This window comes from Quercus suber, unplaced genomic scaffold (genome assembly GCF_002906115.3).
Source record: "Quercus suber isolate HL8 unplaced genomic scaffold, Cork oak 2.0 scaffold_329, whole genome shotgun sequence".
Classification (NCBI taxonomy): Eukaryota; Viridiplantae; Streptophyta; class Magnoliopsida; order Fagales; family Fagaceae; genus Quercus; species Quercus suber.
Genome location: NW_027069782.1, coordinates 702908 through 721339, shown reverse-complemented (window position 1 = coordinate 721339; position 18432 = coordinate 702908). Strand labels below are relative to the sequence as shown.

General features: G+C 35.8%; 1 protein-coding gene across 1 annotated transcript; it reads right to left on the bottom strand.

Moving 5' to 3' along the window:
• Nucleotides 1–6246: 6246 nt before the first annotated feature.
• On the bottom strand, nt 6247–18198 carry LOC111989394 (chaperone protein ClpD, chloroplastic). Its single transcript, XM_024021182.2, has 12 exons — nt 17297–18198; nt 16779–16939; nt 16286–16515; nt 16069–16177; nt 15874–15989; nt 12962–13063; nt 12592–12873; nt 12410–12507; nt 12005–12299; nt 9391–9624; nt 8916–9149; nt 6247–6696 (listed from the first exon to the last, which is right to left on the bottom strand). The coding sequence occupies exons 1-12, from the start codon at nt 17974–17976 to the stop codon at nt 6403–6405; spliced, it is 2835 nt and encodes a 944-aa protein (XP_023876950.1). The 5' UTR covers nt 17977–18198; the 3' UTR covers nt 6247–6402.
• Nucleotides 18199–18432: the final 234 nt, after the last annotated feature.

Sequence of the window (18432 nt, the reverse complement as noted above, 5' to 3'; positions counted from 1 at the left end):
AATGCATAACGTATCTTGGGTTCATCCATTAGTAACCATATCTTCATTCATACATGACTTAGAAAGAGTTATTAATACATAGCAATATCGTCGTTGATACATGACTTCGAAAAAAGTTATTAATACATAACAATATCATCATTCATACATGACTTAGAAAGAATTATTAATACATAACAACATTGTGATTTATACATGACTTAGAAAGAGTTATTAATACATAACAACATCGTCATTCATACATGACTTAGAAAAGCTATTAATACATAACAACATTGTCATTCCTACAAAGTCATCAATACATAACTACCCCGTCAATGATATATGACTTAGAAAAATTATTTGTAACGGCACCGCCATTACTTCAAAAAAATAATTAGTTATTGGATTAATGATAGCATCGTTAATACATAACTGTTAAAGCAAAAGGCAACGACAAAGGAAAACGGGCAAAAGATAAATAAAAGGCAATAAAATATAAACACGCTCAGAAAACACCTAGTAAATTGATCAAAAGAAGAAGATAAAGTTTGCTCAAAACAGACAAGCCCAAGAGACTGTTTAACAATATATATATATATATATAAAGACAAGCATTGTTCTAGGGTAAAGCAGAAGACGACGAGTCTACATTAGTAGCCTCGTCAATAGCAATAGCCTTTACACCCTCTCCAACTCCCTCAGTGGACTGACAATCCTCTAAAACCTCCTTCTCAATGGCCTACATATCAAGCTTTGAAAGGTCCAAGATGGGATGATGCTTGGCCAAGTATTTCCTAAAGAGCTCAAAACCTTCCACATAATAATCACACAGTTTGTCCAAATATTCGTCAGAAGCTTTGAATTTTTCCACCGCCTCCGAGCCAGCCTTCTCAACCCTTAGGAAAGCTTTGTCTATCTACTTGTCCTTTGGCTTGGAAAAAGCATTCTCAGTGTCAATGCACTTTTCCAGAGTCTTCAGACGATCCTTATCCTTATTGGCCTCGTTTGAAAAAGCATAAATTTGACCTTTGAGCAACTCATTCTCTAAAGAGAGAGACTCCACCTTGGATTTAGCCGTCACATATTTCTCTTCATAATCCAAGTACTTCCTAGAAATGTACAAGGATTCACCCAACACCTAAGGGAAAGAAAAGAAATGCATTAAAGAAGAAAACACAACAAAAGAAGAAGAAGAATTTTGTTCATAGTTCATAGCTGCATAACCTTATGCACATAAGAAGACATCAGCTCATGAGACAACCTCACTCCTAAGGATGAAAGGTCGTCAACAGATATTGCTTCGCGGACTTTCAACACAGTGGCTCCTACATCGTCCTAAAAGGAGCCCTTTAAGGCCTTATCCTTCCCTTTAGGCTTGGAAACATCGTTAGAAGGAGTGATTAGCTCCAAAGAGGAAGTAGACAAGGATGGACACTGAGCCTGAGACTTGGCAACAAGCGAGGTCACCATAGGATCTTCCTTAGGTGGCTCACTGTCCCGTTGACACTTCCTCGCCAAAAGGCCACCCATCAAACCAACCTTTGCCTTCTTCTCTTGAATCTCGGCCATTTTCACCTTACTAAATCTGGTCGTCATTCCTTAAAAACAAAAAAGAAAGACGATGAGCCCCAACGAACCAAACCAACTTGTAAAAAGGTGAGCTAACATACTTACTTTTCTTGACAGTCTCACCGTTCTTCCGAACTTGATTAGAAGGCTCTAGACCAAGAAAGTGAAGGAAGAGAGACTAAGGGGAAATGAGCTAGTCAAAATACTTAACAATTTCCAAGTACTCTCTAACCCTCTCCAAGTGAGTGTGATACGGCTTCTTCAATCGAGGATGAACTTTCTCTACACAAGAAAACAAATTATGAGTCAAAATCACATATGCAAGAAAGTATGTGCAAATTAACACACATATATATAGACGCACCAGACACAGGAACACCCCAACTATAAAGAAGTTTAGGGGCGTCTTCCAAGTTTTCACCAGGAATTGCCTCCCAACCCTCACCAAAGACGAAGAAAAAACTCGTCTTCCAGTTATGAAGAGAAGAAGGGGAATCAAGAATCAGCTTTGAGCTCCTATCCTAGGGCTTGAACTCCTAGTAACTAGGAGCCTTAGATAGTCTTAAATGATAAAGAAAATTCATGTATCCTAATGGTATCCCTGTCATTTGCTGACATCCATACCACCATACAACAAATTACTATCCTCCACGAGTTAGGGACTAGCTAAGTAGGAGTGAGCAACAAATGATAAAAAATCTCCCTAAGGAAAGGATGGATAGGAAAACAAAGACCACTGACAAAGTCAGCCTCGTAGAAGCACACTTCATTAGCATAAAAATGGCACGCCTTATCATCGTCATTAGGGATCCTAACCTTGACCGACGAAGGAAATTAAGACATATTCCTAATCCTTCTCTCATTTTTCTCCTTCAGAGCATAATGAATACCCCAAGCTTTGTAAGGAGTAGATGGGGATGAAACCTCAAGGACTCCTCGACCCTCAGACAAGGACAAACTCACTTCAAGCTCACCAGACCTAACCTCCTCACCAAACATTGTCAAGGTTTGAACAACTCCTACTGAATGATGAATGAAAGGGAGAGAAAAGGTAGGATAGACCTATAAGGAAAATCTCGCCCTACAAAGAGCCCAACCCCAAGACGTTTTCTACCTATGGACTCGAGTAGACCACACAAATGAGCAAAAGGAAAGAAACATAAGGCAATCCAACCAAACCAAGGAATAATCTACCATAAGAGCATGAAAACAAAGAAGGGAGCACAAAAAAACGTACCAAAAACAAAAAAAAATGAGTCAGTAAGGGAGAAAGAACTCAGGAGAGGAAGAAGAGCTCCGAGCAGATGTAACGCCATGAAGAGAAAAGAATGAAGTGAAAATGAAAAGAAAAGAAAAGGAGGGGAAAACATAGAATAAATAGAACATTGTGCGTGAGAAAACCGAGAAAAACTGACACGAAGAGAACATCCTAACTGTACACGTGTCGTGCAGTAGACAAAACATCAACTCACAATAAATGTGTTGAACGCAGAACACGGAGCGACAAACAGTTATGTTCTTATCTCATCTCACAGAAGATTATACGAACAAGGAGCAGCTAATGAGTCAAAACATAAACCAAAATCATCACTCTCCATAATGACGATCAAAACAAGCGTTACACAATTATTGCGCGCATTGATGATAAATAGTAACAAACAGAACAACGGTAACAAATGAGCTGTGCACATCAGACCATCAATATAGTAACACACTAGTTGTTGAACATAAATACAGAAATTCATTGTCCATTAAGGCGATGAAAAACTATAAAAGAAATGAAGAACAGAATCCAAAAGGTACTCACAAAAATTCATCCAAAAACCACTCAAAGTCAATTTCTCTCAGAAAACCTTTTTTCTCTTTCTGACTTAACCATCGGAGTGTTTTTGGCAAACACCACACTGGTGTATCCTATTTCATTTCAAGTCTTATTGCAAGTTTACATTAAAGACGTGACATTCCCAACTTCGTTCATCTATAGAGACGAAAGAGTTTAACTGCTAATTTTTTGGCATCATTAGAAACTACCCTACATTTATTCACCCAATGTCATTTTGCGGGGCCTATTTGGTTTGGTAACCACTGGAGCTTTAAAATTGATACTTCGCAACTACTCTCCCCTATTCAGTTGATTAATTATCTTCTAGACCCTCCGTTAAGTCTTCAATTCGACAAGGCTCAAAAAGAAGATTTGTTGATCTTTGGGGCTTTGGCTATTGATTGCATTTGGCAATGGAGGAATAAAGTTGTTCATGAGAATCTTCAGCCTTCAATGATTCGGGCGCAAAGCTGTTGCTAGAACACAAACTGATGATGCCGAAAATCCCACCAGTGAGTTGCACGACGCGTGTACGCTCAAAGACAACACCTGCACAGTGGAAAAGAAAAGGACCTCGCAGAGAGCACCGGTGTGGTGCCGGCCAAATACCCTCCGAAGGTCAAGTTAGAACTTCTTTCAACTCTAGAGTGCTAGAGAGGGGTTAATTATGCGTACCTCGGCCTATGAGGGTATTGGGGCTTTTATAGTAGTAAAGGGTGTGTCAGCCTGCACTTCCCTTCAGCTTAGTGTCAGCTTCACACCGTTCAATAGCCTAGGGGCTCCCAACTTCCGTCAGTTTAGACTTGGGAATTCAGACCGTCGGTTTTGTCTTGGTCAGTCAGCATGTATTTCTTTGTTTAGCTTACGTCACAACTTCACCCGTCAGCTAGAGCAGAAGCTGACGGGTTAAGCCCATGGTACCAGTCATAATTCTTCCATATCACAAACAAAGAAGGGTGCCGAATGAGGTCAGAATTTTGGCTAATAGAAATGGTAGCTGGTTAAGGCCTGATCAGCTAGTTGTCAAGATTGGTAGCTGGGTAGCAGTTGTTCTTGTATAGATGCTATTAATTCTTAGCAGGTAGCAGTGCCTTGGAAGTTGAATTGTTTTGTATAGTCAATTATGAATGTCCGTAACTATTTAAATGAGGTTTCGTTTTGTTGGGTTTATCGAGAAGCCAATAAGGCTCTTCATATTCTAGCTAAATGATCTCTTAAGCATGCTGTTTTTTAATGTTTTGATTTTGGTCATTGCCCCCAAGTTTTGTTCATGTCATATTGAAGGAGTCCCTCAAAAAAAAATGCCGTATTGTAATTGAAGGAAGCATCTGTTTAGTTGTGTTTTTTTGTTCTATCTGATTTTGTTCTATTTCTGCTGGTGCTTTAATAAAAGTTTTGTTCTCATCCCAAAAAAAAAGAAAATGGGCTTCTTATGTTACAACTTACAAGTGATCTAGGAAAAAAAGGGGTTGTAAACTTACACATTTAGTTGGTATCACGATTCTCTCCTTTCGAAATGTGTCCATTACATGATTCAAATTAAATCAAATTCAAGAAATAAAGTTTTCATTATAAAAAACAGTACATCTACTGTATTGGAAAAATTCATATTGTTACGTACTATCGTAGGCGAGTAACTAGTTCATGCCTCAATATTACATGTCCTTTTATTGGCATTTGGCAAACACTTTTTCCCCACTCTAATTAAACCTATTATTGGATATTGGTCAAGTCATTTGCTGCAAATTTCATGTATTGTTTTATATCTATCAATTTACAACAAGTATCAAGATTTTTTACTATTGGGTTGCTCTTGCTGCATGCTTTGCCTCGATCTATAATAAACTTATTAATTTTTGTTGTGTGTATGTCTGTTTTTTGTTGGTGTTCCATAAAGTCTCTCTCCAATAGCTCGTTTTAATTAATTAATGGCTTAATGGATGTCGGCAGGTTTATCCTCAAAACAATACTAGATACTTAAAGTATGCGGGGGTTAATCTTTTCGATCTCTTCTCTTGCAATGCTGTAGAGCGTTAATCTTCCACTTTGCTTTAAATAATTAAGTCCGTTCTGCACTCTTTTCTCTAAAATGCTAAACTAGCTCAAATTTTTTTTTTTTTTTAATACAAGTCTATGCCAATTTTGTGATTTTGAGTTTTGTTATTTGGGGTTTTGTATTTTAGGGTTTGAGGTTTTTACCCTATATTTGGATGGGAGAAGAAGATGGAAGGAGAAAAGAGTGAGGAAGATTTACATAATGTACTAAAAATTAATTTGGGTTGGTTTTGTTCTAGTCTCCTTTCCCTCTGTCTCCTCTCCTCTCGACCTTTGTTCCAAGCACATGGTTGGTTTAATTTGCAGTTTTACTGTCTAAAGTTTTGGGTTGTATCTCTAGCATTTTCCCTTCATGTTTTAGTATTTGAGGTTCAGATGTTCTACTTTTTTGGGTTTTGCGTTTAGATTGATTTTAGGGCTTGAGGTGTCAAGTTTTAGAGTTATGGGTTTTGAAAATTTTGTGGGTCTCAAGTTTTTTTTCATTTGGGTTTTAAGCCTTAGTGTTCTGGATTGGAGAATGGGGGTAAGAGGAGGATGAATTATAAACATTATGTCTTGCATCTTCACTAATAAGGTAAGTAAAACCGGGAAAGATAAAATGAGAGGTACCCATTTCACATAAAAATTATAAGTGTCCGAATTTCAGAACATAAAATATCGTACTTAATGTATAAAACTCTTACTTTGTAGAATCTAGTAGAGGTACAACCTTACCCCATTTTAATTTTTTAAGAGGCTAGTTTGCAACCTGTGAATTTTTGTGGTGATCACTTGTCATCACACCAAGGCCTTACCTTTAACATAAAAAAATAAAATAATAGCAACAAAATCAAACCCTCATTTTTCTTAGATACTGATAATTTTAGTTATTTACACTTGAATAAATGTGATCTAATTAAACTAAAAACAACAACTGGGCATATGTATGCCTATAAGATTAGATGATGGAATTAAAAATTAATTAGAATTACAAGTTACAACATGGGTGCCGAATCAGAAACATGGTGAGTCACAAACGGATTTCCAGAAGCATCCAAATCAATGAGTGCAGTGTCACCAGGGCTGTAATCTCCATAAAGGATTGCTTCACTCAAGACATCCTCAATTATTAGACTTATTGCTCTCCTCAGAGCTCGGGCACCAGAAGTCTTGTCGTACCCTCGCTGACACACCAGATTCTTCACTGATTCAGATACCTCTAAACAAATCCCTTGAGATATGAGCCTGTGCTTCACCTCTTCCAACATTACATTATAAATCTCCAGCATCTGGAATAATTGATGACGTGAACTTTAACACTTCAGTATATCAATCAGTACTGCTACTTCAACAGAGTTATGTAATATCGAGTCCTAGATGAGCACAAATTCGTGCAAATCAAGCTTCTAGTTTCGTTAGAATCAAGTTGACTAATAATGTTTGAGTTTCTCTCCCCCAGTAGAGAAACTCAAATATTGGTTCGGGTTGAGTTATAAAATACGAAACATTATGTATGCAGTGAGAGAGAGACACATAGACTATATAGAGTAGAATGAAAAAAAAAAAAAAAAAAGATTTAGGATTAAATCAATCTGGATTACAGCGAGAGAAAAACGCCTATGTGTTAAGCATCATCGTGTTTCCATTCTTTATATACAAAGCATTAGGGACGAGAGAAAAAAGAGGAAGAAAAAGAAGAGAGGGAGAGTAAAAAACAAAGGCTTAACCCTCCGTTTGTTTTGAAGTAAAATTTTTTTTCCATTTTCAGGTGTTTGTTTGTAGGTAAAATGTCGTCAAATTTGTAAAATATTTTCCATTCACCATAAAACCCTTTATAAAAGTTGTAAAATGTCATGATGATCTATTTTCCGTTGATGAAAGCAAAATTCAAAACTACTTAAATCCTATATTCTTGTGTGTTTTCAATTTTTTGATGTCAGGATGATCTATTCTACAAGACTATAATGGAAGTTATTTTCTTACTTAGACGTCTAATGGAAAAATATAAAGAGGTTTATATAGATCTTAATATAATTACGTGGGGTCTTGGAAAAGAAAAGAGTTCCTCTAAAGTATATTAAGTTAATTAATGATCATATGAAACAACTATAATTAGTGTGCAAATATATGGAGGCATCACAGCTAAGTTTCCTATCACTATAGGTTTACATCAAGAATCAACATTAATTCCATATCTCTTTGCACAAGTGATGGATGAACTCACTAAATCGATCCAAGAGAAAGTCTCTCGGTATATGTTTTTGGCAAATGATATAGTTTAAGTTGATGAAACTTGAAGTGTAGTTAATATCAAATTAGAAATTTGGAAAATCACTAAAATTAATGTCTTTCAATTATATATGACTAAAACAAAGTACATGGAATGTAAGTTTAGTAAAAGTAGATACAAAGATTAAGGGGTAATAATACTCGATGGTCAAAAGATACCAAAGAGCGAGGTCTTTCGATATCTTGGATCAATAATTCATAATGATAGAGAGATTTTGAAGAGGGTGTGGATTATAGGATAAGAATATGGTAGATGGAGTGAAAAAGTGGATCAGGAGTATTGTTTGATCGTAGAGTACCTATTAAGTTAAATGAAAATATCATAAGAGTACTAACATCGGGGGATGTAAAAATATCATAAGAGCACTATCACTTAATCTATTTTATCAAACCATTTCACAACTCACCCAACATCCCAGTCCTTATTTTTACATACAACTCAATAAAATGATATAAACTACCTAATAAAATAATAAAAAGTACTATTCTCTCTCTCTCTTTCCTCCCACTCTCTTTTTCTCTCCACCCACAACCACAAGATTAAAAAATTATTTTTTCTTTACAACACATGTACAATTTTTTTTAAGAATACAAAACCGTATGAAGGGGTTTTGGGTGTCTTGGGTTGTATAATAGTAACTGCAGGGAGTTTACACCTCCCAAATGCTACTCTAAGATTGCTATAAGATCAACTATGCTCTGATAATAAACATTGGACTATTAACAAGCAACATATTCATAAAATAAATGTAGCTAAAATGAAAAGTTAAAATGAATAAGTAGAAAATCACTTAAAGATAGGACTAAACCCTAGTGATCAAAAGATGAGGAAGAACCGCTTGAGATGGTTTGGTCATGTTGCAATAAATGCACTAGTAAGAAAAAGTGAGTTGATTTAAGTTGAGGGAACAAAAAAAAGTAGAAGAAGACCAAAAATAACATTAATAGAAGTAGTAAAAAGGGACATATCAATTAAAAAAGTAATCCAAAGTATGACTTCAAATAGAATAGAATGGCGGTAAAGTTGAAAAAAATATATGGCCAATCCCAGTTATTTGTTGAGAATTTATAATTGACCCCAAAATTTTGGTATTAAGGCTAGGTAGTTGTTATTATTTTATTGAATTATTTTCAAAAAACCTAGAAACATAATGGAGTAATGACAACCTTTCAAGAACTAACTTCACTGGAGCTAACAAGTCAATGAAAGGTGACAAACCTGAGCCTTTTCAAGGGGACGAAACACAACTACTTCATCTATCCTGTTGAGCAACTCTGGACGAAAATATGTCTTGAGTTCTTTCATTACTATTTCTTTCATCCCAGCATATGAAGTTGACTTATCATCAGCAGTGAAGAAAGCCATAGAGCCCTTTCTACCCATAGAGATGGCAGTAGAACCTACATTTGAAGTCATCACCACTATTGCATTCTTAAAAGATACTCTTCTTCCCTGTTAAACCAAGTTCTAAGAAACCTTAGAGACTGAATGGTCCAAGACTATCTAACAAGGCTAAAATTACACTATTTCATTAGCAGAAAGATTCCATTATACCATTTTTTTCTTTTATAATTAATTTCTGTGCAGTGTTAATCATATTTTTTTCCATTTATCAAGCAGAGTTCAATTGTCCACTATTTGATCTCTACCATTTTCTGGCAGCATGTACTGGTGCAAACTAGCTGGAACAAACCTGGGAATCAGTAAGGTGGCCATCTTCAAATAATTGGAGGAGGATGTTGAATATAGCTGGATGGGCTTTCTCTATTTCATCAAGCAATATCACTGTGAACGGCCGTCTTCTAATAGCTTCAGTTAGAGTGCCACCCTCTCCAAAGCCAACATAACCTGGGGGTGATCCTATTAATTTGCTCACTGAATGCCGCTCCATATATTCACTCATGTCCAATCTTATCATGGCCTGCTCCTGAAAAAAGAATATCAGGGATCATACAAATTAGGTTAAATATTTCAATGCAAAGGGGATAATGTCAGGGATCATACAAATTGGATTAAACATTTCAATGAAAAGATTATTGGAATGCAAAACCATTATTGCATCATCTGAAATGCCCTGGATGCATGGTTAAATTTCTCAATCACATTTTATGGTTAATGCCGACACATTGTAGATTGAGATTGTGGTACTGCATTAAGTTGTAATCACGAAATCAACTCTAATCTGTTGGATATTTTCCAGTTTTAATTTCTCAATCACTTTCCCCATTCATTTCAGCCATTGTTTCCATGGTATTATCGTATGAAGTAGTTAGATTGACTCATGCTGCTAGACCCTCTAGGAAAATCAAACTTCACCCCAAGATCATTCAAAATTATGGTCTAAATTTGGTGTTGGACCTAATTGGCACCCTTCCCATCCTACTTTAACTGTTATTGAGTCATAGTTGTAAGTTTCTATGTTAGGAAACAGTTGGTTTAGTATCATTTTTTCCCCTTCAGTTTAAGTGCTAGGGGGATGATGCAGAAGTGTTAGCAAAACAAGAAATAAAAGGAGAAAAACTAACAACCCTGGGCTTCACCACCGGCTGAAAAAAAAAAAAACTCTCATCAGAATAATCTTTTCTAAGGTGGAGGTTGTCAATATTATACTAGTATTTTTTGCCTCTATCTATTAGTTTCATCTCGGCAGACCTAACCTTCTCATCATCTATTCAATGTGCTTAATAGGGTTGTTCAAAGAATTGATTCATCTCACTGAACCCAAAAACAAGTGTTCATGGGTCTATTTGGCCATCAAATGTGGTTGCTTTTAATACTACAATGGTGCGCTAGAATTAAAGTTTTAAAAATTGTAACACCAATATATGCTTGTTGATTGACTGTTGTTGTGCCTGGGCCAGGGTTTCCAAGGCTACAACTCCACTTAATATCATTTTATTAAATATGAATTTTGACAAATCTACCGTTAGATTACATTCTCTTCTTATATCCTCCATGTTTACAAAATTTCCAAAAGATCAAATATTAATAGCTATGTCACCAATCAAATGCTTAAATTTCAAGCTTTTGTAGTCTAAAATTATGTATAAAAATAAGTTTATAAATCAATAGTAAATAAAATCCGATTGACACAAAATTTTACATGTGCTTTAAGGACACAAAATTTTACATGTGCTTTAAGAACATAAAAAACATGCAATTCAACGGTTAGATTTCAAAATATGTTACTATGTTAATTTTTAAAGTGAGAGTTGTAGCTTTAGGCTACAACTAAGTTTGTAGCCAAATTTTGTCCTCTCACAAATGAACACATGAGCTGAGGGCCTAGTAAGTCTCTGAAAATTTCCTTCTAAACTTGAAATGGAAGCAATTAAAAGTCCATAGGATGTTTCATTACATAATAAGTTCATCAAAATTTTGCATCAATATACTCTAAAGGTTTAACACAAGGTGTAATGGTTAGGGAAAACTAGGTGTGATATATACATTATCGTCCAAATCATCCAACCTTCAAACCTATAATCTGACCTGAAATCCTAAACAACCTACGTTTGATTGGCTTCCAAATCATTCCAAATCAATCAAAACCTGAACTACTATAGCCTACGGTCCTCTGTCTACTGTTCACAGTTCTGAATCTGGTCTGATATTCTTACTTGTCTTACCAGTTTGAGCCCTAGAATATACCCATCTTATTACACAGAATATGAGTCTAAAAAACCCTGCATGTTTCCTAGCCCTTTTCCACATTAAAATCTAGACCCCTACCAGCCTTAATGCTCAAAATTCCCATTGCCAGTAAAAATCATACAACTTGCTTCACATATCCAGCACCTGAAAGGCTATTATGGATCATCATCTAACTCAACTTGCACCTCTACCCTTTTAAGTCATAGGTAAAGGGTGAAGTTTTGGGTTCAAGATGCATCAAGTGCATAACTTATCAATCAAAAATATGTACATCATATTAACAATTCAATTTAGAAAGAAAAAAATAATAATAATAACAATTGCAGTTTAAGGAAGCATTAGGGATTTCACATGTAAATGTGAAGTCCAACATCAAAAAAGTGGTAACAAAACAGCAGATTAAAATACACGGTTGTCCAGAACCAAATAGCTTATATATATATATATATATAGGTTGAAATGGTGTCCAAAAGTAAATGACATCTGATTAATATGAATTTGACATGTGTGTAAGTAGAAAGAGAATATGTAATCCAAGAGTGGGAGTGTCAAAAAATTAATTTGATTGATAGTCATTGAGTAATGTAATATTAGCTAAGAGATATACTATGTGAAACTTCACCTAACTCACATATATAGTTAGTTTGATGCCTTACCGATCCAAAATAGGACGCTGCAAAAGCTTTTGTTAATTCAGTTTTGCCAACCCCAGTTGGGCCACAAAAGAGAATTACAGCAATTGGTCTTTTGGGGTCTTTCAAGCCGGCCCAGAACCTCTTAACAGCTCGGGAAAGAGTGGAAACAGCCTCATCTTGACCAACAACTCGTCTCCTAAGTTGCTCATCAAGACCCAGTAAAAGCATTCTTTCATTATCTGTAAGCTGCTGAACCTGAATCCCTGACCAAAGTGAAGCAACTGCTGCTATATCATCCGGTCCTACTATTGAAGGTCTGGGAAAAAAAATCAAAACAAGAAATTTAGTTAAGTATCAAACTGATTCCAAGGTGAATGCAGGCCTAGTGTTTTCATCCTTCATACAATTTGGGGCCAAATGTCATACTCATTGGCATCTGATGTGGAAGGCAAAGAGAATTTTGAAACAAGATCAATGGTATCATCCAAGCTATAATCACCTTCATATTGCTTACTTGCCAGGACCTGGTTACATTTAGACACAAATCTTGTGTTATCTGCAAATCATGAATATTTTAAGTAAACATTAATTTTGGACATTGTCATTACCAGTTCATGCATAGCCTGAACGGTTCTAATTTCTTGCCAATACTCATCTGGTGACTTTGAAAGTATACATGTTTGCTGTTTTCTCTTCCTCTTGAAGGCTTCAATACGAGCTCTACTCCCAGCCTCATCAATGAGATCAATAGCTTTATCAGGAAGATACCTATCAGATATATATTTGGCTGACAGATACACAGCTGCATTTATGGCTTCTAGTGTAAATCTGCAGTTGTGATGCGCCTCATATTTCTCACTTAGACCCAACAATATTCTAACTGCATCATCCTAAAAATATTTACATATTTAATAATGAAAAAATTAAAAACCAACCGAACATAAATATTGTAAGATGAAAACAAATATTGAAAACAACCTGGCTAGGCTCATTAATCCACACAGGCTGGAATCTTCTTGCTAATGCTTTATCCTTCTCAAAATGCATCCTGTATTCATCTATAGTTGTAGATGCAATGCACTGCAAACAATGGGAGGTTAGTGCACCTTAATCACGATACAAGACAACTTATTATATGTGGAAAAAAAAGTTAGATATCTTTATAAAGATGGATATACTACTCTAATATGATATTTTTACATAAATCTAAAAATATACATAATAATAATAATTATTATTATTATTATTAAAATGGAAGCATTTGAATTTTGATCGACTTCATAAATTTGCCACATCAGCATTATCCTATCAATTATTGCAATATCTGGTTTGTTAGACAATTTGATAAACATATATTGCTTGTGAAGAGAGGTTTTATCGTCATTTGATGCTACAGTAAAGGCTGCAGAGAAATACAGACAAGACATATCTGTGAAAGAAGGAATCATAGGGATAGAAGTTAAGGAACCCATGCCACATGCCTATGTATATATATGTAGCACTTCCAGAGAAAATGGCTCTACCCAAAGTTAACAAAATTATGACAGAGGGAGTGGAAGACTCCTCCAAGAAAATAGGTTGAAGGGGGAAAAGTTAGTGAGTTCTCTAATAGAGTAGAAGTGAAGAGAAATGAACAATGCATGCAAAAGAATGACAGAAGAATGGGGTGGGTACGTGCTATATGAAAAGCCGGTATAGCTTAAGTGTTTTAAAATCAGTGAGAGACATCACATAAAACCTTCATGAGAATGCCATTTGAAAAGTGGGTTTTTGGGATCCAAAATTTTTGGATTCACAATCCCTTGTGTGGTAGTGATGTAAAGACACTTCATTTCCTATATATTGCACACTTTTTTCTTTTCAGTTTAGGAATTAGTTATCCAGAATTTCCTAATGTGGTTCATTTTCATCGAAGTTAATTAGCTCCAATCTGAATTTCATCTATATAAATTTGCATGTACATGTATTGGCATCTTGAAGTTCTTATAGTATATTTAACAGGTTGCCCACCATATGTTTGATTCAAGTAGTCAATGAGACTCTTACTACTTCGACTTAAAAGAACAAAGTATGGCAGGAGAAAGCACTTTCTTGTTGTTTTAAAAGCAGAAGAAACCATGTGCTTGAAAGCAATTAAACATCAAAACTGGAAAGCTTTTGCTGCCAAAGGTACTAATTTATTGTTCTATCTCATGTTGTTTTCTTCCATCTAAAATTATGCTTATTGTTTTTTTTGCTGTTGCCCTTCCATATAATTTGGTTTGTTTTAATTTAAAGTATACAAGGAGGTCTAATTTGTTATGAACTATTAAAAGGCTTCTTTGTTTTTTCTAATGGCTGAAAGCTATTTCTTTTATTTTTTGTGTTTCTTTGCAACTATCAAAGCTCACGAGCCATGACTTTTGGTTGAATGCTTTGGATTACAATCGTTGTTGTGCTTCTTTCTGCAATACTTTGGCTGTTTTTTTTTTTTTAATTATTTTTCTTTTGTATGGCATGAATCTTAGCAACGACAATTATGCTCACATAAAAGTATAATTAGCAAGGGCTATACTTAAGTGAAGATAAAAGAGCCAGGCACCATGAATTTGCTCTTGCAAAGTTTAATGTCACTGAAGGAAAACAACAAATACTTTTGAAATTCAGTGAAGTCTTCTCTAACTACCCTTCTTAAATTCAATAAAAAGTTTCCTACCAGGGGCTGTAACTTTCCCACGCTTTGCACAGACTTGTGACAAGTGATAAAAAAAAAAAAAAATCATATAGAAAGTGCTAAAACTGATTCATACTAGAATTTTAAAATTGCCATATACCCTTCAGAGACTTGCAGTTATTAGGGGATAAAATAAAATGATTGCTTTTGGAACAGAAAAATGCATGAACGAACATTGCTATCATAACTCATAATTCTATTAAATTTTTCAAAAAGGACAAAAATGATCCGAGGATGATATAAAGTTTTTCCACTGATCACCTCATGACACCTTCAGAGCAAAAAGTAAAGATTTCTTCCTGATGACAATTACATTTCAATCCCAAGAGGAGAAAGAACTTGAGTTTAAGTTTACTATGTAATCTTGTAACAATGAGTATTGTTAGAGAACTAAGGTTTGATAGTGGACATTTCACATTTTCACTAGAGTCAACTTAAAAAAAGCCCAAAAGCCAGCAACTAGGGGTCAGCTACATTGATCCTTTTATGTTATCTGGCTTTGCTACTTAATCCAGGGCAATCATGTCTTTGATCACTGCCTCTGGCTGCATCACTTTGACCATGATACCGATATTCAAGTGCATTTAAATCGCTCCTTCATATTGGTACACTCAACATTCAAATACCTTTGTTGTACTTTAATCGTTATGATAGTCTATTTAGGTTGCACTTGCACCTAAACCGACCATGATACTGTTTTAAGCATCATCTAGGACAAATTCCAACTACACACTTTTGAGAAAACTTTCTTCAAACAGATTCATGAGTGATGTATCTGTTATATTCATTTGAAATCTATGGTCACACTCGTTAGATGATTAGTAAAAGGCATAATATTGATATTTCTTTGATTTGGCCCTCTGTTTGAAGGATTCCATTGATCAAGCTGTGAGCCTAATCCCATAAGCCAAGGATAAAATGGCATCCCAGTTGTTCATGAGTGCCACATGGTGACTGATTCCATACATGGAGTTTGGTTGCCTAATAGTATTGATCCTAACTTCACTATCTATTCCTAGTACTTCCAATAAGTTTCAGTTTTATATAAATTAGATTTTAAGAATCATGCTTTAATAATCAGTTTAGATGGGATGCCTATATATTAGGTCTTCAAGTCTCACTAACATGACAAGATATGAGACAAGCATGATTATATCATTATACAAGAAACAATCACCTGTAATTGACCCCTCCCAAGTGAAGGTTTCAGTAGTTCAGCAATGTCAAGACCAGAACCCCTATTTCCTCGTCCAACAAGTATATGAACTTCATCAATAAAAAGAATGACATCACCTGCAAATGAAAGCATATCAAAACTGAGCAACAGTAAAAGCAGTTCTGTTCTTAAATGGAACTTCAAAAATGTATTCACCTGCTTTCATTACTTCCTCAACTAATTTAGTAACACGTGCCTCTAATTCTCCCCTCTCCTTTGCCCCAGCCATTAAAAGTGCTATGTCCAAGGACATTATACGTTTTTTCTAAGGAAACAACAATAAACTAGTCACATATTTTTTTTGGTAAAAAAAATGAAACTATAAGCAGATGCATCTGAATAAGAGTAAAGAAACAGAAGAATTATAGCATACCAAGAGAAAAATAGGAACATTTGCCTGTGCAATGTTTAATGCCAATCCTTCAGCAATGGCTGTTTTTCCAACGCCACTTTCACCAAGAAGAATGGGGTTATTTTTGGTTCTGCGGCAAAGTATCTGAATGATTCTTTGAAGTTCGTTTTCTCGGCCAATAACAGGATCCATGAGCCCTCCACTTGCACGGGCAGTAAGATCCACACAAAACTGTGCTAATGCAGTTTTTTCTGACAGACACAGTTAAATTACAAAACATTGCTTTCCGTTTTTGTAGAAACAAAGTATTTCACAACTGGTTGAAGTGACAAATTATGATTAATGCAATTTCACTTTTACATGAAACTCAACTGACATAACTTTCATTGTACCAAATCACAACCTACGACCTCAGCAATTATGAAAAATGTTGTAAAGTTTGCTGTGTCATTAAATTTTTAGACTTATTGATCATGAAACTAAAGAAATTGAGGATATTGACTTGTTTTGTTACCTCTTGGCTTTTCAGGGGATCTCATAATTGCTGCTTTTCTTAAAAAGGATTTTCCACGCATCCATTGAGATTCCACAGATGGATTTCTACCATCTTTGGCAAGCTCCTCCTGAAGTCTGAAGATTGCCACAGCCGCCAACTGATTGACATTTGCCCCTAATCTGAATACCATACTTATATAAGATGGCAAGTTTGTAGCATATGTATTCCAACTCTAGACCTTTGTGCACATTAAAATTCATGAATCATTACAATGCAATAAATGAACAATAAATTAAGAAGGTTGCCATCGTATAATAACCTGTCAGCCACATTGCACAGAGTAGTAAAAAAATTTCATTAGGGAGAAAAATTAGACCAAAGGAGAGCACAGAAGAGATAAAAAAGTTTTAAGGATTTAATATTGGAGTGTAGTTTGGCCTAATCATGATGCTGATGCTGCTGCTGCTGCATATTAATACAATTCACTCTGAAATATTTTGTTAAAGAAAGAAAGAAAGAAAGAAGGGGATGGGTACCTGTAGAGGAGTCGAGTGGCACTGCCATCATCAACAGTAAAGAGGGCAATGGAGATGTGCTCAGGGGCGATGAAATGATGAGCCATGGTTCGGGAATAGTGAAGCGCAGCCTCAAACACGCGCTTTGAACTAAGGGAAAAGGGGAGAGCCGCACTAGAAGTAGAAGTAGAACTATTAGAAGCAGTAGGATGAGGAGGATGATGATGCCAAATGTTGCGAACAGCATCGCGTGCCATGTGGAGGGTGATGTTCGATCCAAGAAAGCCTTGTTGCTCATAAAGATAATGATGGTGGAGGTGGTGCTCCTCATCCTCAGAAATTAAACCCAGCAAGAGATGCTGTGGAAATACCATCTCTCTCCCAAGTGCTTTTGCTTCTCTTTGGGAATACATAATGGCCTTAATTGCTCGTTCTGTGAATGGCTCCAAGCCCCCATTACTACTACTAGCAGTGGCACTGGCAGAGACCACACCAATACCATACTTTCTTCTCCTCCTCCTCCTCCGAATAGTAGTAGTTCTAGGATAGTAGACAGGAAGGAGCTGGTTGAGGCAGCCATGAGCAATTATACTAACACTTGCATTAGGAGAAGAATGAAGTGTGAATTGAAGTGGGTAAGCAAAATGACGAGGGGTATAGTTGAAGGATATAAAGGGTGAGCAAAAAGAAGACACCTGCATTCTTCTTCTTCTACCTCTACAGAATAAGAGTAACTAGAAGACAAGGAATAGTAGTAATGAAAGAGAGAGGGACAAGACATATCTAAATTAATTAACCTGAATTCTTTGTATGCGGTATGGGAGTTGGAGTTGGAGTTGAGAGAAAGGAAGAAGGGGTGAACAAGAAAGGTATGGAAATTGGAATGGAGTGTGGTAGGACGACACGTTAACCAAAAGAGAACACTCAAACCAAACTTCACTGTCTCTTTCCTTGTCAGTTTTATAACTCCCAAATATTCGTTCCTCAACCCCCTGCACACGAACGCAAAAAGGTCTTTTTGTCCCTGTCCTATTTTAGAAGATTTCGCTTTTTTAATAACGTAAATTAGACTTTAGAGTATACTTTACAAGCATATTTACAATTGCCTTTTTTCTTGTTTGGTAGTTCCTTTTCTTCTTTTTTTCCTTTTTCGTTTT

What these genes read in the sequence shown, in the direction of transcription:
- LOC111989394 (XM_024021182.2), bottom strand. Translation starts at nt 17,976, where the DNA reads ATGCAGGTGTCTTCTTTTTGCTCACCCTTTATATCCTTCAACTATACC. An exon ending in GGATTAATGAGCCTAGCCAG is followed by an intron (nt 12,874 to 12,961) that starts GTTGTTTTCAAT and finishes AAATATTTTTAG; the next exon opens with GATGATGCAGTTAGAATATT. An exon ending in TCCACATCAGATGCCAATGA is followed by an intron (nt 12,300 to 12,409) that starts GTATGACATTTG and finishes TTTTTTTCCCAG; the next exon opens with ACCTTCAATAGTAGGACCGG.